The sequence below is a fragment of the Suricata suricatta genome, chromosome 7, assembly GCF_006229205.1.
Source record: "Suricata suricatta isolate VVHF042 chromosome 7, meerkat_22Aug2017_6uvM2_HiC, whole genome shotgun sequence".
Classification (NCBI taxonomy): Eukaryota; Metazoa; Chordata; class Mammalia; order Carnivora; family Herpestidae; genus Suricata; species Suricata suricatta.
In genome coordinates this window covers 86,590,147-86,612,524 of record NC_043706.1, presented here as the reverse complement: position 1 = coordinate 86,612,524, position 22,378 = coordinate 86,590,147, and the positions used below count along the sequence as shown (strand labels likewise).

The 22,378-nt window shown below is 48.1% G+C and overlaps 1 protein-coding gene across 1 annotated transcript in view; it reads left to right on the top strand.

Moving 5' to 3' along the window:
• Positions 1-2,986: 2,986 nt before the first annotated feature.
• Positions 2,987-22,378, top strand: part of SIM1 (SIM bHLH transcription factor 1) — a 64,065-nt gene continuing 44,673 nt past the window's right edge. Inside the window, exons 1-8 of the mRNA XM_029944824.1 lie at positions 2,987-3,284; positions 12,707-12,789; positions 16,152-16,241; positions 16,755-16,863; positions 16,997-17,082; positions 17,745-17,944; positions 18,150-18,256; positions 18,921-19,068. Coding sequence (XP_029800684.1) covers positions 3,110-3,284; positions 12,707-12,789; positions 16,152-16,241; positions 16,755-16,863; positions 16,997-17,082; positions 17,745-17,944; positions 18,150-18,256; positions 18,921-19,068 — 998 coding nt within the window. The 5' untranslated portion in view covers positions 2,987-3,109. The remainder of the gene's footprint in view (positions 3,285-12,706; positions 12,790-16,151; positions 16,242-16,754; positions 16,864-16,996; positions 17,083-17,744; positions 17,945-18,149; positions 18,257-18,920; positions 19,069-22,378) is intronic.

Below are 22,378 nucleotides of genomic sequence, written 5' to 3'. Positions count from 1 at the left end.
TAACTTCATTTTATCTGGTCTTTCTGGAAGGTCGTGTATGAGAGAGCCACAGTACACCCCTCTGTATTCTTACCCCTTTCTTGTTAGGAGCTTTTCAGTTGGTGGTCGGAACCCTCTCAGGGCCAGGTCTCTACGTGGCTACAGCCTCTGAAGAAATGACTCCTTCTAAATTAGAGCCCATTAACTAGATTCCAGTTTTGAAACATCTATAAAATCTGCATGTTTAGTTTTTTCTTATTCTATCTGTTCACCTCTTCTTGCCAGGTGTTTCCCAGATCTGTAAATAGCTCCAGAAAGCTCCTGTTGTCGTCTTGCGAGCTTACTGCCATCGGGCGTCAAGGAGGTGGCAGATGTCTGCATTTCTGAACAAACACTCTTAAAGTTGTTCCGAATATCAGAAAAAAAAATGGCACCTACCCTTCTTCAGAGTATGTGTTTTCTAGGCGGCAACTGTTGCCACAAACGAGAGGAAGAGTGCAGCATTATTGGTCTTTTTACTCTCTTTTGTCGCTGATGAAACAACTGCTCCAGGTGTACCCCCGGGAGAAGAATAGTGGTCACCATCAGCACCAAAAAACAAGCTAGGAATCTCATTTGTAGGGAGTGATTCCAAACAGAAGTCATTATTGGGGGGGGGTGCGCAAATTAACTTTTCTCCTTTTCTCTGTGTTGTGTTGGCGGAGTGTGATTCAAGGGATTCAAATTAGAGGGTCTCTAAAATATAATGTGTCAGCGACAATACTTAACAAGTGTTTGTTTAAACGGGTCCTGTTGGGGGAATTGTGAATGTTGTAAATTTATTCTAGCAAGGAATATTAAAATATCCTTTTTGCTTCCTGAAACAAAACCCGATAAAGAAGTCTTTGCTCCGTTTGAGATATGTTATCTCTGTATCAACCACTCTGTCTGATCCTAGTTTAGCCTGAAATGTAATCTCTTCCCCCACCTCCCAGAGTCCTCTATCTGCTTTCCATAGGACAACTCCACGGCTAAGCTTTCCACGGTAAACAATTCAGCCCCCAAACTCGAGCCATTTTGGAAAAGATTCTCGTCTTTGGGATTAACGTAAAGACAGGTATATATTAACTTCTCTGGCGACGAATTCAAGGTCGCTGTGGTTTCAGAGAAACGTAAACACCGGCCCCGCGCAAGCAGTGGGCCTCGCGACTTGCCCACGGGAACGGCGTGGCCGCCAGGTTGGCCTCGGGCCACTCGCGCCCGAAGTCTGGGCGACTCCAGCCTTGTCGCCGGGAGCCCCGGCCCCCTCGCCCGACCTCTCTGGCCTCAGGCCGCAGCCAGCCGCTGGCGGAAGCACGAGTCACAGTGGGCCCCGCGCTCTGGGCTGAGTGCGCAGCCACGACACCCCTGGGAGAGCAGAGGGCGAGGGTCCTGAACAACATCCGCGAGGCCCCTGGAGGCCGGGAGCAGCGGCCTCTGCCAGGCAGCGCCGACACCCGCGCCCGGGCTTGTCAGGAGCGCAGCAGCCACGCGAGGAGCAGAGAGGCGAGCCGGGAACAGCGGCGCGCAGGGAGTGATGCGGGGCGTGCTCGCGTCACTCACTCCGGCCGACCAATGAGCGCCTCGCCCCGCGGCAAGCCGAGCCAATCGGAGGCGAGGAAGTTTGTGAGTGGCATTAAGGGTGGGCGGGACAGAGGGAGCCCGGGAGTGAAGTTGAAGCTAAACCCCGTGAGCTATAAAGAAGTTACAGGGGGGCGTTTTCGGCTTCCAATTAGGAATAATACTGGCTTCGTAGCAACTACCGAGGAGGAGGATTCTAAAACCACCTAACCCGTCCCAAAGACTGCATTCCCCTCCTTCTCCCACGCACCCCTTCCCCCAATTCATGACCAAGAAAAGAAAAGGGAGCTGGGGCGCGCTCTGCTCCTCTCTGCCAGTGGGAAGCGGAGAGGCCGGCGGAGTTGGACGGTAGGCATGAGTACGGTTAAGAGGTGGGCACCTCTGCACCCTTTGCCGTCAGCGGGGACTGAAGGTAGGTGAAGCGGAAGACACCTTGCGCCCGCCCAGAGGCACCCGCAGCTGTGTGGCAGTGAGGGAGAGGCCGGGACGCCTCCCACCACCCCCGTCTCCGGGCCTGCAAGGGGCTGTCATGAATGTGCCACCTGTTAACCTGGCGCGGCCGTGTCCGGCCTGTTGCCGCCCCCACTGGGGTCGCCTTGGGAGTCCCGAGGGACTTGATGTGTAAGCGCCACTTTCTGAGGAATCCTTGAGACTTGAGACCCAAGTTAGAAAGGTAGCCAAATTCCAGATCTGCCAAAGTGGGGGGACTGAAAGGCGGCCCCAGCGCTGTGGAGGAATTCTGATTTGCGGAAACCTGCTGTCCTGGGACATGCGCCTGGCCCGGGCGCGGGCACGGGGACCAGCGACGGAGGGTCTTCTAAGGGTCTTCAAAAATATGCATTTTGTCGTTTGGGTAACTTCTCAGGGGGGCTGGAGAATGTGGCTGGCTTGGATGAGAGAATGCAAGCATGATTTGCAGGAGGCTCAGTATCGCTATTGATTCCTCCATTTTTTATAAAACAAACAAAAACACCCAGCCTGGACAGGCGCGCCGAGGCCCTACGCGGCCGATTTTCGGAATTCAGGCGAGGTCATAAATGATTGCGGAGCTGCAGATCTCTTACGCTCTGATGCTGTTGTCTTCACAGTGGCCTGAAAGAGTTGTCCGGCATTCCCGTTCTTCCCAAAGGGGCTGGGAGCCGCCTCAAATGCCGCGGGACTGAGGAGCAAACGTCGGGGATTATTATGTCGATTTTCCGGGGCCCGGGCTTCGTCGCGCGGAACAGAAGAAAAGCCTGGCTCTTCAGAGGTCCCGCCGGCATTTGATAACCAGAGACTCCTAGGATTGTCCCGATTGCCGTAGATCAGCAACTGTCCGACGCTCACGTCCCGTATTTTCAAAGAAAATTATTTTCCGTTCGCTGCGTTGGTCTTTTACTGCCATCGATACACTGAAGCAAAGACCTCGGTCTCTTCATTCAGAGTATGCCTTATATTTTTGTCAAATATGATCTCTAATTGAAAGTTTATTTTTGCTTTTGGATGAATCTGTGGAGCTCATGTTGTAAGAAGAAAGGGGGAAGGAGACACAATGAAAGAGAAGTCCAAAAATGCTGCCCGGACTAGGAGGGAGAAAGAAAACAGTGAATTTTATGAACTGGCTAAATTACTACCTTTGCCCTCGGCTATCACCTCGCAGCTGGACAAAGCATCCATAATCAGACTCACGACCAGCTATCTCAAAATGAGAGTAGTGTTCCCAGAAGGTAAGTGACTTTGCCCAGATGGAATTTCAGAGGCAGAAGGGGTAGAAATTTGCCAGTGAGTGAGCCTACACCACTGAACAGAGAAGTGCGTTCACACATACATACTCTCTGCAAAAAGAAGTTTAGCATGGCTCTTTGACTAAGGACCTCTCTGAACTTAGAATTCCTGTTGCCTTTTTGTGGCTCTTTTTACTTCCTCATTAATACTTTCTCTAGTCCATTGGATATGTTTGGTTGGGAAGCAGCCCAACAGTGCTTTTGTCAACACTTCAGATACTGAGCTCGATTGAAAGTACAACTAATCCAAACATGACTTTCTTTTTTTATTCCTCTTGTTAGAATTGTATCTAGCAGAAAGCAGGAACATTGCCAAATTCTTGTATTTTTGCTCTATATAGATAGAGCCATGAACATGGAGCTAGCTCAGTCAGACAATAATTTCTTTATATTTTTACAATTATGCAGATGAGCACCAGGTGTATTTATGAACAAATATGTCCTGAATTTACCCAGTCTCTTGATTGCCTATAGCAAATTTAGTCTGAGTTTTTGAGATATTCAGATTCTGAAACTACCTCTGAGGCTTGGTGATTTGCAACTCTGAGCTTGATATTATATCTGAGATAACAGAGTAGGACCCAAAATACATAAGGTTGAGTTAAGAAGACTAGCCCACTTAGACAATATCTTCTAGGTGGCACCTTGGCAAAGCCGATCCTGGGAAATTTGTCTTCTAAGGCCTAGAAGGAAGAACAGCTGAGCTGGTCATGATTTAAAACATGTATTTAGATTATCAAGATTCACAGTGTGAGGACAGAGCAGCCTTCAAAGAACACTGTCCTGTATAAAATTATTTATACTCACTAGGAAAAGGACACTTCCCTCTTCCACTTCCCCCTTTCCTTTACCCACATTCAAGTAATATGAACACACACAAAAATTTTTTTTAGATGTGTCTTTGCCAGAGGAGAGAGATTGGGAAATACAAAAGAGAGAATACTAAACAAACAAACAAAAAATTCCAAGAGAAAGAACCCTGTTTATTTACAAACCAGAATGTCTGATTTGACCCACAGAGGTTTATGTTATTGTTGATTTGGGGTGCTTGGTGTTCATTGTTTTCTTTTAATGAAATAGGGGGAAGGAAATAGTCCTTACTGGGCTTGGAGTTCACTTTGTTTGATCTTGACTAGAAGTTATTATCTGAATCAAAACCTTGCAAAACATGCTGACAAATTAGTCAGGGGCACTAAAGGAAAACTTTCAAATTATAGTTCAGTTTTACCCCAAAACTACAAATAGTGTTATAGTTGTTTTGTCTTAAAGCAGTTCCTTGAACAAGCTTAGTTAACCATGGAAAACACAGGAAGAGAGGAATCACAACCTAAAGTTCCTGAAAAGTTAAAGAAAAAGAAAGGAGAGGGGATTTATATATTAAAAACCATACTTCCTATTCAAACTGTGCTGAGAATTGCTAGTGGGAAAACTACTATTATGCGACATGGCCTTCTGTTTAAAAAAAGAGATCTCGTTGTCTTTTATACTGTCAGCGCCTACTTTATAAAAATAAAGCTATTGTGAACTCGGCTGGCCGCGCTGTTCCTAACAGGATTATTAGCAGTGATTTGTCAGCCCCTGCGGTCTCAGTGGGCTCCCTTTCTGCGTGATTTCTAGCGGGTCTCGTCAATTATCGGTGCCGATGTCGCTCGCTGTTTGATCAGAAGAAGCATATGGTGCTGCTTGTGCGGCTGCGAGTAATCGCCGGAGGAAAAGAAAAGCGGGTCGGCGTTCCCCCGGGCGGGCACCGAGAGAGGGACAGGAGCGCCGGGGAGTCGCCGGGCCGGGGGCGCCCGTCTTTGTCGTGCAGATCCCGGGCAAGCGCGCCCGCAGAGTATTGGGCTGGTTTTGGTTGTTTTGGTTTTGTTTTCTAAGAGAGCAAGCTTTCCTGTTTAATTGAGTGCGAACTCCACAAATTATAAATCGCGTGATAAGTAGGAGGAACAGAAAGTAAACTCTCTTAGCCAACTTCTCATTAGTACAGAAAGCACTGGCGAAGACTCCCCCTGGAGTCCCCTTGGTGGCCGGGCCGATCCCCTGTGGCTACTTTAACCACGACTGTGCTTTCTGCAGCCCCTATTCACCTTCCTCCGGAGCCGCGGGGGCCCCCTCCCTCCTCTCCCTTCTTCAGAGGCTAGTGTGAGTTTATGGGGAGGAGGGGATGGACGATGTGTGAACTCTGGGCACATCATTTATTTCTCCAGCTACTGTTGAGCTCATAACTCACCCGCAGCCTCCAGCCGGTGAGTTAGACAGGGTCATCCGAACAGCTGGCTCCTAGGGATGAGGTTTTAGTTTTAGTGAGGATAGATTAGCTTAAAAAATCCAAAACCCAGACACAGCTTTTTAAAATATTAAACAGTAACAACAACCACACAGGCACGCACTCGTGCGCGTACACACACACACACACACACACACACCAACATCTTTCAAAGGAGTGATACAATCACAAGCAGCAAAACTAGGCACAACCTGCAGAGGGTGCCAAATTTGGGTTCAGCTGTGGACTGAAGGCAGAGAGTAGTTAAGACTGGGTCCATGGCAGTGGGGGAAACTGAGCACTTTAGGTGGAGGTTATCTTTTTAGTGATGAAAAATGGAAATAATTAGTTTGCAGATGCAGTTCATTGTTACAGCAATCTTTATGCCTTTCCAGGACATAGTAGGTCTTAAATTTTGTCCTAAGGATTGAGTAATGACAGCTATTTCATCATGATAAGCATGTTAAATATGGATTTTTGCAATGTATATAATCTAAAATAATTATAAACCTGATGACATCTTAGTTATAGGCACAACAATGACTATAAAACCCCACTGTTTTGGCTGAGATTACATTTCATCTACAATATCAAAAGTCTTAATATCAAAAGTCTTAAGCAACAAAGAGGAGTCTTTCCATATTTATATTTGAAAAAATAAAAAATATTCCTAAAATATAGATAATTCTCCATCACTAAATATAGTCCCCCCTCCCCATCCTGGTAGATTGTCTAGGGGCAAACTTCAGTTCTTACTTATCTGAGTAGAGAAAATTGAGCTGTTAAAAAAAAAAAGCTAAAAGAGAGGCAGCAGGGAACAGAGGAATGGAATATGGGTACCTGAAATAAGAATAAAGCATTAGGTTGGAGACTTCATACTAAAAAAAAGGGAATATTACTGTGAAATCATTAAAACCATGTATCTCCCATCGGCAACATATCCTATTCTAAAATAGCCTTGCAAAGAAAAACTTGAGGCATCTAGAAATGTGTAAGTCTGGTGTTATCAAAGCCAGAAAGGCAGGATTAAAAAAAAAAAGTGTGACTTTATGTGCAAAATAAGACAAACTCAACTACAAACTAATATATATTTTTTATCCAGATATAATACAGTTTTTGCTAGGAGTATAGTGGCTTGCTGAATAACATTTGAAAGGATCAGACATATTTTCAAATCTATAGCCATTCAGAATCTTGGTAAAATCATACTGCCATTTCATAGTCAAGATGTCTTGGGAAAATAAAAATAATCACAGAATTGAAATTAGTAATTGTGCCGGAAAGAGTCTCTACAAAGGCTGGAAGGACAAGGATGATTAAACAAACCTCCACAGACCCTTTCTATAATATTCACCTCAAGACTGAAATCCTTAATCGCCTTATATATATTTTTTTGAGGCCGGGAACTGAAAGAGAAAAAGAGGCCCCATTTCCCACGTGGATGGGTGATTTAAGGCTGTTTTTCTTGCTGCTTGGGGAAATGATTGAGCATTGGGTTTCCATGTTTATTTTCTTCCAGAAGTTTTTCTCATTTAAAAGCCTTTAAGCCCAGTTTACCCTCCATGCTGGTTTTCTCTGTTTAATTCCAGTTTTGATGTTGACTTAAAATGTAGAGTGCAGAACTAAACTCTGCACAGAGCATTTTCAAGGCAGATTTATGTGCTCGAAATTGTAGATCAGATCAATGAAAAAAATACTTTTTTCCTTTAAAGGGAACGATCACTAAGAAAAATAATACAGCAAAACAGGGTACCATAAGCTATAGCAGGATGCTTTTAAGCAGGGTACAGCCGCACACCTGAAGCTAAACTCAGGTTAAATTTCCAGAGGACAAACGTATTTTCTGGAAGAGTTATTTTTCAATCCTGGGGAAATCCTGGCATGTTGAAGTTTTGCAAACACAAAAGTGGACACAATTTGAACCTATGGATTCTTGCCACACTTCTCTATGTCGGCACAGGTATTTCTCAAGAGAATGAGGTTTAGACCCAACTAACACATTATGACTTTAGCTGCCCACCCATTGCCAGTCTCTGATTTATGGAATTTTAAATTTGCACGGGAGAGGGGAACCCTCAAGGATTTGGCAATGGGCCTGCTAATTAGAACGTACTAAAATGGTGTTTGAGAAGTGAGGGACAAACTTTCATTCGGGAGGCGAGCCCTGCGCGGAGTCGCTCTCCCTCCGAGGTTCGCGTCGGCCGGAAGACAGAGACGTTGTAGAAGCCTCCACCGCGCTTCTGGTACACACCAAAGCTAGCAGCGGGCAGAAGCATGTATTATGCTGCCCGCAGGCTAAGCCCGCGCCATGCGGTTCAGTCTGTCCCAGCCGCGAGGGTCTCTGCTGAGGGTGGGCCAGCTCTAGGTCTCCACATGGTCCCGAACAGGTCTCTGCTCTCCCAAGGTTCGAGGACCTCTCAGCGAGTCTGTCCCAAGCAGAGGCGGGCGTGCGCCCTCCGTCATTTGTGCTGCCTGGGCTACTGCTCCAAGGGCCGGCGTTGTTTAAACCAGAAGTTGAGATCCTGCCCGAGCCGCCAGTTGTGCTGCGGGGAGTCCCCGACGCCGAATAGAACGCTGGCGTACGACCTCTGCACAGCGGGGTATTCCTGTCCGCCCACCTGCGCCTGCCCTTGGGCTCCAGCATTGCTCCTCCCGGCCACTTTTGAGGACCTGGATCCCTGGGGTGACACCTCTTGACGTTTTTTCAGCGTCACGCAAAGCACTACAGTCAAACACGCGTGCATTTTCGTCCCGCGATTTAGTTGGGACCAGACTGAAACCCGCCTGTCACTCGTTCCTGCAGTTCCTGTTCTTTTTGCTGCAGGCCCTACGTAGACAGCTTGGCTGGTCTGCTCGCTCCCGACCTGGAAGCCTAGCTCCAGCGCCAAAGCACAGCGAGGGTGCAGAGTCCATCTTGTGACCATCATTCTCCACCCCAGATTTACTACTAACATTAGTGGATTTCCCAGGTGTTGTCATGGGCACACAGGGGAGAGACGGGCACACATTGCCTCTGTGGAGTGCAGACACACGGGAGTGCAGGGACGTGGGCTGCTGCGCGGTACTAAACTGGGTCCCGCGCAGCTATAGACAGCCTCAGGAGGTGGGCCACACCGCCAGGTGGCTGGAGAGGGCCTTGAGCCGAGCAGGGAGGGCCACCACAGCATCCGCAGTCCAAGCGAGAAGCAGCCTCCTACCCAGTGACCGGTCCAGGCACTCTGTCTAGTCTAAGGGCGACCAATCGGTCCTCTCGTCCCCAGAGGCCCTGGGACCCCTAACAGGAAGGCTGCTGGGTTGCTGGACAGGTGCAGTGGGGGGAGGTTTGGACAGAATGCCCTCAGGGAGTACCCGCAGGTCTTGCGGAAAGCCCAGGTGGCTGAGCAAATCCCTCCGGACCCGAAGTTAGGAGCCCGGTATCTAGGGCTTTTCCCACCTCAGTCACCAAGTTGCGGTCAGATCTTGGGACAGCTCCTCCAGTCCCATTCCCACCCACTCTCCTACTGCCTAAAAGGTGAATTGCAATCTGTCAGTCAGGTGAACGTTTCTGGGTAAACTACTACAAGGGGGACACACTTCTATTGAGACAGAGTGTTTATTAAAGTGAGGGGAAAAAACGAGAGTGGACCAACCCCTTCTCTTCCTCCTCTTCCTGTCTGAGTGAAAGAAGCGATGATGCCAGGTCTGTAATCTATATTTTGTCAAGGGTATGAAATTCATTCCGAAAGAAAAGCTCGATCAATTTATTTTTGCTGCTTGTAATAACACAGCTGGATGATGCTTTGAGCTCACGCTAGACTGGGGCTCATCATTCATTCGCCAAGAACGGGTCTAAATTGTGCCTGTGGGATTAGGTCAATTTTAGTGGATCTACTTCGCCTCATTTGGTTACTAATTGGTTTCTTGTTTTATAAATCGAAATCTCATTTTCAGGAAATTACAAAACCCGTGCAGTCAGTCCATTGAGGTAATCCTTGGGTCAGGGGGTATTTAAATGGAAATGGCTCAACCGCGCAGTGAGGGTAAGAGTGAAACTTCGCCCGGGTTTTCACATGAAATGTGAGCTAGCCCTTTAGATCCATAATAGATACATCCCTTCTAATACTACTTATGTAAATATGATAAACCAGACTTTAAGGGAAGGGGGGGTGGGGAAAAGCAAAATTTATCTGCTAAGGTTAATGTGGCATATCTTGGAAATCTTCCAAAATAGATTATGTTTTCCTTTGTCTTCGACCACTTTAGCTGGGGAAAATCCTTTTGTCTAAAACCCGATTTAGTTATCGCCTCCCTCACAGAGCTCCTTTTCTCCTTTGCAAAACCCCGTTCCCTCGGCCTCACCGAATTACAAGAGAATCTTTAGATCTTGTTCCCACTGTAATCCTGCCGCAAAGGGAGCTGGTTTCCTCCTCATTTTAAACAGACAATCAAAGGATTTGTGAATTTTCTGCGGTAGGTCAAGTGCAGAAACGAAATCTCAGCTTACCCCCCTCGCCAACTGAAATTGGGCGCGAGAGCGCGTCACCACGGGCCCGAGGTGAGGGGTTCCGGGGAGAGGGGTCTCTGGGCCACTCCAGGATTTTCGGAAGGCGGAACCCTTGACCGGGGCTTCAGAAGGTGTCCTGGGCGGGCTGAAGGGCGAGCTCAGCCCTAGGATTAGGTCAGGAAAGCCCGGCAGGTAGCCGAAGGCAGCCAGTGCCTTATAAAACATTTACCCAGACAAAACCGTGTGTCGGGGATTTCAACCGAGAAAGTAGAGAAGGCAATGCTCCGTGAAAGCAAAAGGTTCCTTAAAAGGTGTGGGGGTGGGGGCAGGAGAGGGCGAGGGAGGCCCTTGGTAACCTGCGCCAGGCCGGCTGTTTATTAACCTGCGGGGAAGTCTTCTTTTTCCCTGGTAGGCGCATAGTAATGAGGCCGCAACCCGAGACAACAAACAGCGGAGTCTGGCGCTGGGGGTTCGGAACCAGTACTTAACCCGAGCCCAGCTCGGGGACTTTCAGATGATTCGGGTCGGAAGGCCGTTCCCGGGCTGTTTCCAGCCGATTTGGGAGAACCTCATAATTTTAGACGAAGGGTATTTGCTGGCCCCAAGCGCAGGCCTCGCACCCTTCCAGAAGACAAGATTGCAGACGCGAGGAGGCCTCTGCCAGCTCCCAGCGGGCGGAGCGCCCTGGCCCTTCGCCCCAGTAAACCTTAGAGCTTTCAGGTCTCGGCCGGCCCGGCGTCCGCGGGCCTGCGCCACTGGCGTCCCTAGCTCTCCCAGCAGGATCCTTTCCCCCTTCCTGGGTTTGGCTCTTCCCAACCAATCCCCCCACCCCCGCCACTTCTGGGTGGGTGTGAGCGGCGCTGAAAAAATGACCACGCCGTGCCGGAAACACGGGAGGAGGATAGTTTGGCAGAGACCCGAGGAGCGAAGGGAAGGTGACAAAGCGAAGGGCTGTGTACAGGTGGCTGTGGCGGGGGCCCTCCCGAACAATCCAGAAGGACCAAAGCGATCAGGGCAGTGGAGTCACTCCTGGGAGGGAGACTGGGGCGGGCTAAAGAGGCAGGGGAGGTTAACTAGAACCGAGGGAGGGAGAGGGGTCCAGCCGCGGGCCGGGAGCATCAGTGTTTGCAGAGCGGTGGGGAAATCGTTAGATTTATTTAGATGTGCAAACACCCGGAAAGACCGATTCGAGCTTAAGGGGCGCTTATGGTTACTCGTTTCCAGGGTTTTGATCGCTTCCTTTGGAAGCGGCTCCTGGCCGACACATTTTAAGAGTCCAACTCCATGTTTTATTCTGAAAGGTCCGCCCTCACCTTCATATTACAATGCGAGCGTGTTTGTCATTGTGTACTTCATAGTGATTTGTACTTTGAAGCAGTAAATCAGTAAATCACACCCCCTTTTGTCATGTTAAACCTTGTTTAATGGTGTAAAAGAGTTTACCTAGTTAAATTAATTTCAACAGCAATCATGTTAAAAAAATATTACCTATAAGTAGTTATGGGTAGTATAACCTTTGCCTCAAGTTTCTTCTGCCTTTTTTTTTTTTTTTTTTTTTTTTCAAACAGGTACTATAGCAGACTACCTATTACTTTTTAAAAAATCAGCCACGGGTATCCAGAGAATTTTATTTAAAAAAATTTTTTTCAGACTATTTTATTTTTTACGCATCAGGGGGAGAAATTCTGGCAAAGTCTGGAATGATCTTAACGTGGTAGCACCGAGGACAGGAAGGGGCTGTCTTTGTTAATACAGGATACCTTTATCAATAGAAGATACGTGGAAAGTAGAGAAACTGAATGATTCTCCATATCCAAAAGGAAAGGAAAATATTGCTAAGATGATGTTAGCACCTGAAAGAAAACTTCAAAAACTCCTACACTGTTTTGTTTGGGGGGGGTGTTTTATTGTTTTGTTTTTGTTTGTCTTGTTTTGTTTTGTTTTGAGGGGTGAGGTTAGGATGTGTAAGGCCAGGGCTAGTGGGGAGGAAGCGGAGGAAGAAGGATTGCTCAGGGATGGAGGTGCTGGAAGTCATTCGTAAGCAAACGGATTTCTCCGAAGGGGATTAAAGGCGGAGGCGTAGGGGAGGAAACTGGCTGGAGAGCCCCGCAGCCAAAGAGAAAGAAAGCCCGTCGAGGACCTGCTGGACGCAGCTCACAGCCTCAGGTATTCGCCGCGACATTCGCTGGAGGTGTGGACATCCTCAGCCTCCTGATAAGGAAGATACTGAAACTTTGGGGGAGAAGTGGTCCCTCACTCCTCTAAGCACACTAGTGAATTTACGCAGAATTTACCGCTGGGGCTCCTTCACGACACACACGGGAAGTCCTCAAACCCCGCCACTTGAGGCACTGCCGAGAGGGGCGCTCAGTCTGGGCCCTGCCCTCCCTGCCCTCACCTGTCCCAGAGAGGGAGTCTGACCTCTACGCCGTCCCTAAAAGCAGAGAGGGAGGGGCGGAAATTCAGCGGCTCGCATCCTTGGCAGTCCTGGTGCCTGGAGCTCCGATGGCTTCCAGTCGTGCGTGCGAACTTGCATGTGTGCCATAACCGCGACACAAGTCTCACACCGATAGCCAGGTCGGAGTCCCATCGCTAAAGAGTGTCTCTGTGTCTCCACAGGGCTCGGCGAGGCATGGGGCCACTCAAGTCGCACCAGCCCCCTGGACAACGTAGGCAGAGAACTGGGCTCCCATCTGCTCCAGGTACCCGCGAGGAGGGCTCAGGTGCCTGGCGCTGTGCTGGGCTTCTGGTTTCTTAGGAATATAGGATCAGGCCCAGATGTAACTTTCTCACAGCCCCTAGAGTCCCTTCAAAATTAAAACGCTGAGCTCTTAACCTTGTTGGGTGCAGATGGTGCCTCTGGAGATGGAGAGGGAGGCAAGGTGACAAATCGGCACCTTGAGTGTAGAAGGGAGTCCGGCAAGGCCCCAAATCGGGATGGGGAGCCATTTGACACCATTCAGTTAAGGGAACCTGAGCGCGCTGGGCTGGGCTGCAGAACCGCCAGAATTGAAGGATTTACACAGGAATAACGGGAATCTGGCAGAAATGCCCATCAGTGCTTTAAGCTCACACATTCCAGAAGCAGCTGCGTGTGCAGCTCATTTCATCTCCTCCCTGTCGTTCTTGGGCTCTCTACTCTCTCTCCACGAGCTCTCACCCCAGGCCAGCCCAGCTCCTGTACAGACCCTTGCGTATACACATACACCTCCCCAGGTAATGAGTTTACCCAGTGTGGAGGCGCCCAGTACTGCATTGTTTGCAGTGTACACCATTTTAAATTGCCCGTTGCCCGCTTAAGTCGCATAGCAAATATTTAAAATAGCAAAACTCCCGGTGGCATTTTTAGGCTTGACACTTGTCTCCCACCCTCCACCCCCTTATTATTATCCTCATCCAGCCCCCAGCTCCTCTTGTGGGAGCCTCAAACCCAAGCAGCATGGCAGGGGGTGGGGGCGTGGGGTGGGGAATCTGAGCTAATTCTTCCTGGTGGGTCAGGCAGGACCAGCATCCCAAAGCAGGAGTGCTGTGGCTTTCCTAGTCCCATGGCTTTGTCCCTCCTTCAGTCCCAGAGGCCAGAGATTTTCATGTAACAGAGCAAAGAAAAGCTTGTGTAAGCTTTCCCTCACAGGCCTGGCCTCCACACCTCTGAATTTAAGTAGAAAGGCGTCATCCCTCTCCTTTCTCAGGGACACTTTTCATCAGTTGTCTCTCAGCAATACGCTCCCCAGCCCTGGTCTTTCCATATTCCCAGCTGACTTTCCTCATCCATATAAACAGGAGAACAAAATCCAGTCTTTCTCTCCTTCTAGCTCTTGCCCAGTCTTTTTCCTCTTCTTCATCCCAAACTTCTGGAAGCACTTCATTACCCTCTCAATTTCCATCACTCACCCTGCTGCCCTTCCTTCCACACCACTGCAGTCTGGCATCTCTCCTGACGGTTGTGCTCTGCACAGGCTCCACCACATTTTGATATTCAGCGTAAGATGTGCATCTCTTATCCTACCTGACTTAGCAAATTGCACAAATATAGTAGGGCCAACTGTGTGCCAGACAGAAAGCCTTGCCCCCATGGTGTTTACATTCTAAGTAGAGCAGCATTCCAAATTGACATAGGTACATTACATAGTATAACAGGTGGTGTAGGTGCTGTGCAGACAAATAAGAAGGGGGACTGTGGGGCCATGCTTGAGTAGTGCCACTTAAAATGGGGACACTGCAGAGGACTTCACTGAAAAGGTGACATTTGGGTAAACACCTGACGGGGTGGCACTGCTTACTTGACATTCACCTTCTCTCCCTCAGTTTCTAACGCAGCACAATTTCCTGGATTCTTTTTCTTCTCTACTTGTTCTCTGTTTTGCCAACTGCTGTCTGGCTGTAAATCCTGGCGTTTCCCCAAGGCTCCATCTCTGTTTCTCCTCTCACAGCTTCAAGGCCTCATGGGTCATCTCAGCCAACCTCAACTTCTTTCCCACATTTGCATGACTTCAGCTGCTTTCTCCAGTCCAGACACCCTTCCGAAGCTCCAGACTTGTTTCCTTCTGCCAACCGGAAATCTGCATACACCTGAAGTTTCCTTTCTCCAAGACAAGAATTCATTACCTCCCTCCTCCAGACTTCCACTCATACGAAAACTCACCACGCTTCCCTAAAATTTCAGTCTTGGCTAATGCTGTTACCTTCCACTCAGTGACCTTGAAGTCACTCCCAGCTTCCCTTTCTGCCACCATAAACTTCACAGCTAAATCCGTCTTTGACTTAAACTCTCCCTCTTCCTCATCACCCTGTGACCACCCAAGTTTAGGCTTAACCATCTCTAATCTCTTCATCCCACTTTTTTTCTCCCATTTCCACATTCTGTCACTGAAAAACAAAACAACACACACACACACACACACACACACACACACACACACACACACACCCCTAAGTACGCTATTTCTTTGCTTAGAAACTGTTGGAACCCTGATGCCTACAGGAGCATCTCCGAATTCTTCTGATTGACCGTCTCAAACTCTCAAAAGCCCAGCACCAGTATCCTTTCTCAGCCCATCATTGGCACACCAAATTCATTGACCCTGAGTACACCAGATGTACCCTACTCCCCACCAGTCCCTGCCTTTGCCACGTCATTCCTTCTGCCTAGGATTCCCTTCCTCTCAGCTCCAGTTCAAGCTTCCTCTTCAAGGCTCTGCTCAAACAGGTCCTCCAAGGTCATTCTGATTCTCCCCCAGGCCTCTGGCCACTCAGCATCTGGGCCCCCACAGCACTGCCCGTTCAGTTGTGCGGTGATTATATCTGTCTTTAGCCAGTCTCTGCTGCTGGACTTCCAGCGACTTGAGAGCAGGATCTGACTCATCCTTATGTCTCCACTGCCTGGATTGAAGCCTCGTTCACAGAGATAAAGGGACAGTGAAAGTCTAAGACTTTCTTTCATGGAAAGCCTGTCAGTTTGATGCATCAATGTAAATATACACATTTGTACACACTATAGAACTAATCTGTGGATTTGCTACCCGGAAAACTTCTCATTTCATAACCCCCCTCTCCCAGATTCTTTCCTGGAGCTACTGGCCAGCTGTCTTCTGTCTACAGACTTTTCAGACTCCCAGCTCTTCTGTATGGCTCATATGCCCATTTCCTAAACCCTGAGGGTACTCGTTCCATTATAGGATGTCATCACTGTGGAGTCCTCCAAGACTGATTCAGGAAACTGTTCTTTCAATGACCATCGCCCAAAGAACTTAAGCTACCTCTTTTCGTGAGCTGTGATCCCCATGCCCCCTCTATATTTGTGTCTGTATTGTCCATTTCAGTGGGTCCTGAGTCTTAGAGGGCAGTGCCCTTGTGTACCACTTCCTCTGGGTGTCTCCCAGTGTGCTACATGTCCCAGATGCTTATATATTTGGAATGAACAAAAGAGGGACTCTTGTGGCAGGTTTTCCTGTCTGCCTCTCTCTACTCCATCTCTCTGCTCTATGGCTGGACATCCCTGACTTCTGCCCCTACCAAAGTTTCTCCCCAGAGGGCTCTCCATTCAACTCTGTTTCTATCTCCCCAGACCCTGGATGGCTTCATCTTTGTGGTGGCCCCAGATGGGAAGATCATGTACATCTCAGAGACAGCCTCAGTCCACCTGGGTCTTTCTCAGGTAGGTGAGTGGTCCACACCTCAGGCCTTCAATGTTTACAGCCAGAGCTGGAGGCCAGAGGTAAGGGGAGAGAGTGTCCTAAAGTTTTTGTATGTACATTTCTGGGACTGGAAACATCTCAGCTGGCAGGTCTGCATCCTTCTTTTCCTCTACTTCCCTTATCCTTTGGCTTCCACCTCAAGCCCAAACAATACTACCATTTGGAGTCTCTACCATAAGTCAAACACCATGGATGGTGGTTACATACCAATGTCTGATGTTTTCACCAGAACATTGCCAGGAAACTATGACTGCTCCTCCTCATACCATTATAATTACTATTCTATTACTATATCCTTTCAAAGATGAGGAAACCTAGGCTTAGACTGCAGTAAGAAGGCAGCAGCAGAACTGTTATTAAAACTCATGGATGACTCTAAAGTTCTGGCTCCTGTCCTCACAGTCCTGAAGACACCCTGGTCCAATCTTCCAGCCCCACGAGGGTTGGAGAAGGTGATACCCCCCTCTTTACAGGTAGAGCTGACTGGGAACAGCATTTATGAATACATCCACCCGGCCGACCACGACGAGATGACCGCGGTGCTTACAGCTCATCAGCCCTACCACTCTCACTTCGTCCAGGGTAAGGCAGATGCGTGCCTGCACTGCTTGGGTCCCTCGCCTTGCTTGTGGCTTTTCCCCAATTAGCCAAGGTGGGATGTGTAGTCACACCAGCTGGCTCACATCCTTTGCCTTCCTTCTCCCCTCTCTCCCAGAGTATGAGATCGAGCGCTCCTTCTTCCTCAGAATGAAGTGCGTCTTGGCCAAGAGAAATGCGGGCCTCACCTGCGGGGGCTACAAGGTGTGTGGCTGAGGGATGATCCTAGCAGTCTGCAGGGGAGAGTAGCAGAACCCAAAGGAGCTCCTGGGTGTGGGCGAGACACTTCTGAGTTCCTGACTGCCCCAAGGGCGTCCTCTGCACCCATCAAAGTACAGTCTGCCTGGGAGCACCTCCAGAGTTGTTGACTTTTGTGAACACTTGAAGACTACTAAGTTTTAAGACTTGATTTCCCCATGACCGGATACTGCCTGGCCACAGGGACTCTTAATCGGGCTCACAATGGACCTTAGGGGTGTGTAAAGCGTCTGAAATGGTCAGTAAGTTTGGAGATTCCTACAGTTTACTCACAGCGTCAGATTCCCCCTCTCAGAGGGGTTAAGACCCAGAGCTTTAGCTCACATCCAGGTTCTAGGGCCCTATTGGCGATTTTGATGAGTTAGTGTTGGCAAGGCTCATGCCTCTATTTTTACAAGCTCCCAGGTGAGTTCAATGTGGCAGGACAGTCATTTCCTTGACTCACATTGGAACACCAATAACTTTGGACAACTCAGTGCGGGGGTGTGGCCCACACTGCATTTGTGGCCCAGGGGAGTCACAAAATGTCTCAATCCTTTACCCACGTTTTTGTTTTGGGGATGTTTCCTGGCTGTGGCTGAGTCTCGCCCCTTCATCCTCCGCTGCAGGTCATTCACTGCAGCGGCTACCTGAAGATCCGTCAGTACAGCCTGGACATGTCGCCCTTCGATGGCTGCTACCAGAACGTAGGCCTAGTGGCCGTGGGCCACTCGCTGCCTCCCAGCGCCGTCACGGAGATCAAGCTGCACAGCAACATGTTCATGTTCCGCGCCAGCCTGGACATGAAGCTCATCTTCCTGGACTCCAGGTGAGTGACCAGGGGGGAAAGGATCACCCTAGCGGGAGGACGGCCCTGCTCAGTGACTGAGAGCTCTTCCTCTACCCTCTGAGCCCATTTTGCAGATGAGGAGAAGTGAGGGTGGGCACCAAAGCCTGAGCCGGCTATGTGGGGTGGGGCGGGGGGCGGGCATCCCCACACCCTACGCTCATCCCGCGAGGACTGCTCTCCGCAGAGTGGCGGAGCTGACGGGGTACGAACCTCAGGACCTAATCGAGAAGACCCTGTACCACCATGTGCACGGCTGCGACACCTTCCACCTGCGCTGCGCCCACCACCTGCGTAAGGCGCCACTCTTCCGGCACAGGACTTCCTCCGCGCGGCCGGGGGAGGGAAAGGGCGTGATTTACGTGCACAGTAAGCTGTCGGGTGGGAGCCCTGGTCGCCGGGCGGTGGTGGTATGTGACGCCCTTCCCCGGGGCTGCTCCGACGCTGAGCCTCACCGTGTTTCTTTAATATCCGCAGAAAGAATTTCTGAGTTTCTTGGGGGGTAGTTCCCCTAGGAGGGGTTTTATGCTTCTCCCTCCCACTCTCTGCAAGCCTCGCTGAAAATGGGAATAAAAAAACTGAGGCTAGGCCGTTTGGCTCATGTGCACGGACCCGTTTCAGCTTAAAAAAATTTTTTTTTGGCTTAATTTCCAGAAATCGAGAATATGAGTCTGGGAGTTCAGCTGTTCAGACTCTACCTTCCTTAGGAAATTGAATGGAGGAATTCCCCAATTTTCAGTGTCCCCCACCCCCTTGCTAATCTCGAGGGACTGGAGGACCCGATGCAAATTAACGGGACAGACAATCCGTTCGGAAACGTACTGGCTGTGTCTCCCTCCTGCCCGGGCGCAGTCATTAGGGCCCATGGGGGACCCGCACTCCCGCCGCCAGGGGTTGCGTTTGGGCGGGATCAGGAGCCGACTCCTTCACCACCAGCTGCCCTCTGTCTCCCCAACAGTGCTGGTGAAGGGGCAGGTGACCACCAAGTACTACAGGTTTCTGGCGAAGCACGGCGGCTGGGTATGGGTGCAGAGCTATGCGACCATCGTCCACAACAGCCGCTCCTCCAGGCCACACTGTATCGTCAGCGTCAACTATGTCCTCACGTGAGTGCAAGTCTGGGACCTTCGCCTATAGGCAGCCCTGGTCTCCAAGAGGGCGCGGGGGTGGGCACTGCAGGTCGGGCGAGGCTGGGGTCCTCTGGGACGCCGCTTCTGCCCCGCAGAGCGCGCTGTGCTGGGACCGCCGCCTGAGCACTTTCATCTTCGTGATATTCTAGGAAAGATTTAGGACTTTTCCCACCCACAGTCTACATTTGCTTTCTGCTCTCTTTTAACCTTTTAGCAAACTCTGCATTAAATAAAACTTAATGTGGCAGAAAGAGTGAGCGTGAGAGAGAGAGAGAGAGAGAGAGAGAGAGAGAGAGAGAGAGAGAGAGAGAGAGAGAGAGAAGGGCAGGGCGTACGGAGCCATTTATGATTAACAGAAAGGACATCTGTTTCACTTTTTCAAATCTGGGTTTGAAGTTCTTAATTTTAACCAGAGTCTCCAATCAAAGTTAAGAGTTCTGAGAGAGTGATTCTTAAGCTGAGCAACAAAGGGAGTTTAAGTGACCAGGAGGGTCTGACTTTAACCTCCAGAAAGCCAAGGGACCCGACCCGGGCTGCAAGTCTTAGCGGGTGCCCGGGTCCCGGGCCCCGCACGTGTTCGACTGCATGAGGAGTGAAGACCCGGCCTCGCGGTGCCACCTACAGCCGGCCGGGCAGCCGCGGTGGCCGCCTTTGAGCCTTATTTCTACAGACAATAATGGTCCCTGGCCCTCGGTGCGGCATTGCAGGCTGGTCACGTGGCCTGGCGTGCGGCTGGTGAAGAAAGCGTCTTCTGTAAAATGTTTGTGAAGTAGAGTGACCCCGGTTTGAAGCCTTTATGAAGAACTCTTTTGTGTGCACAGTTCCCTCCCGCCCCCGCTTTTTTTTTGGTAGTCGCTGAAATTCTTGTGATTTTAGGGGACCTCATGGTTATTTACTTTGGAAGCATTGACACACCCGGCACTTAGTAGAAATGCTATTTTCACTTTAGGAAATTGGTTAAAGGGTACTATTTGGAATTAGACTATACTACAGGCCATGAGGACTAGATTCATTCCACGATGTTTTAAATTGCCAAATTAAAAATGTAGTGCTTGAAAATATTATGCTTGGCAATAAGGCTATTTACTCTGTGCCCTGTTTAATAAGAAAATTTAATTCAATAGACTTGGAAAATGAAACTGGTTTAGATGAGGATTCAGTAGTCAGGAGTAATAGCTGGTTGTTAAGAAGAATCGTTTATTCTTTTCATTCAATAAATGGTATTAAAATAAATACTATTAGGTTTTTGTAATAGCAAGAAAGCTGTAGATTTTAATACAGAGCAGAAAACATACCAATATTTTGGGTATCATGAAACAAAACCATCTATTTTATGAGTGCAATTTTTTATATTATTAAAATAAACATAAGAGAAAATGGCAAAACATAATTCATAAAATAAGCCACTCTGTGAAGCAGAAGTATTAAAGAGTGAAAAATTATGTCTGCTTACCATGGAAAGGAAACGGACATTCTTTAAGAAGGTGCTTTGTATGTCTGAGACATCACAGGCATTATACATACACTCTGCTCTCTGGTGGGTGCCTGTGGTTAGTAATCATTTTTTATCAAACAGCAGGGTATATAGTCACACAGACCCATATAAATGATCAGAATGCAAGTTAGACCTCCCAATGGGTAAGCCTAATTTATGTTTGGAGTCATTTTGAAATATTCTGTTTTGTTTTCCAGCGGATAAGTGTACTTTTCTTCTGCTGTTGGCCCTGTTCTTCACTTCACACACTTCTTTAAAGCTGCAGGATTAGGCTACCAACTTTACATAAGATTAAAAAGATGTAATGAGGATAAATGATTTACAGAAGGAAAAATAGCATGGCTCATATTTTCCTAAATGTTTTATACCTCTGAATGAAAATAGAAATAAACAAGCGCACAAGACGAAAAGCTGAAATTGATTACCCTTTTATGAGTTTCAACTCCAATTCCTTGCATAAAAATTCTTAGGACAATTTTTATAGCTGCAAATGTGGAAAGTGCCTTAGATGAAATGCCATCAAGTGGCTCTGTGTGTGTTGACAGGATTTTCATAATGAACAGGTTGCAGTTTGTTTGATGTGTATATCACACATCTGGCTGGAAGTTACTAATTTACATTGTCTTAGCAAATTAAATAGATGGCTATCGATTCTCTATGGTAGCAGTGAACTACCACATACATTTGTTTTCAAGGCTAGATCTCTAGGAAGCCTGAGAATGATAAGTGAATTCTTTCCAAATATGTCACCTCAAACAATGTGCTTAAAACCACAAGCCCCCCCAAATAATTTGGCAACCCAGATGTTTTCCAAATTTAGACATTTTAATAGCATACATTTTGAAAAGAATTTCATATCATGAAAGTAGAATTTTAAATAAGTGCTGGTTAAATGAAGGTATATTGATGGAAGCTACATTTGTAAGAAACTCATTTTTCAAATTTCCTGATGATAAATTTATTGTTGAAGTTAAAATATGCCTTGAAATACTGGTCATTATTATCTGACAAAAGTGATAATGAATAGAAATCTTTAGTAACCTTGTTCTAATAAACAGCTGCAACTGCAAATATAAGAATTTAGAGGTGAGTGGTGCCTTTACCAGCCTTTGTATGACCATCATACAAAATGTTGGCATTCTGGAAAATATAGACAGGAGAGGGAGAAGACACTATGATTAAAATTTGAAAATTCTCTTACTTTTTCTCTGGGTGCTTGAGGTTCCCCAAATTTATATAGCTTTTCATTAAAACTCAAAAATATAAATACAAAACCCAACCAAACAAAAAACTCCTTTCCAACCAAAAGACTGACCAGTTCATGGTTTTCTGTAAAACATAACCTGTTAGCTGTATGTTCCACTTAAAAAAAAAAAAACAAAAAAACAGGGGTGCCTGGGTGGCTCAGTCAGTTAAGCCTCCGACTTTGGCTCAGGTCATGATCTCAATTCATGGGTTTGAGCCCCGTGTCTGGCTCTGTGCTGACAGCTCAGAGCTTGGAGCCTGCTTAGGATTCTGTGTCTCCCTGTCTCTCTGCCACTCCCCCTCTCATGCTCTCTCTCTGTCTCAAAAATAAATAAAACATTAAAAAAAAATCCTTACAAATCTTGAGTGCCCACTGGCTTTAAAAGAAGTGTTAAGTATGACAGGCCCTCCTCCCTGATTATTTTCAGGAGGATAGATAGATGGAGGTAGTGACTAGTAACAGTGAACTTCGGGGGAAAGTCCAGAAATGTATGGAGAGTACAAGTACTGTGTAAAAACTGAGCAATCTTCTTGACGTCATATTTT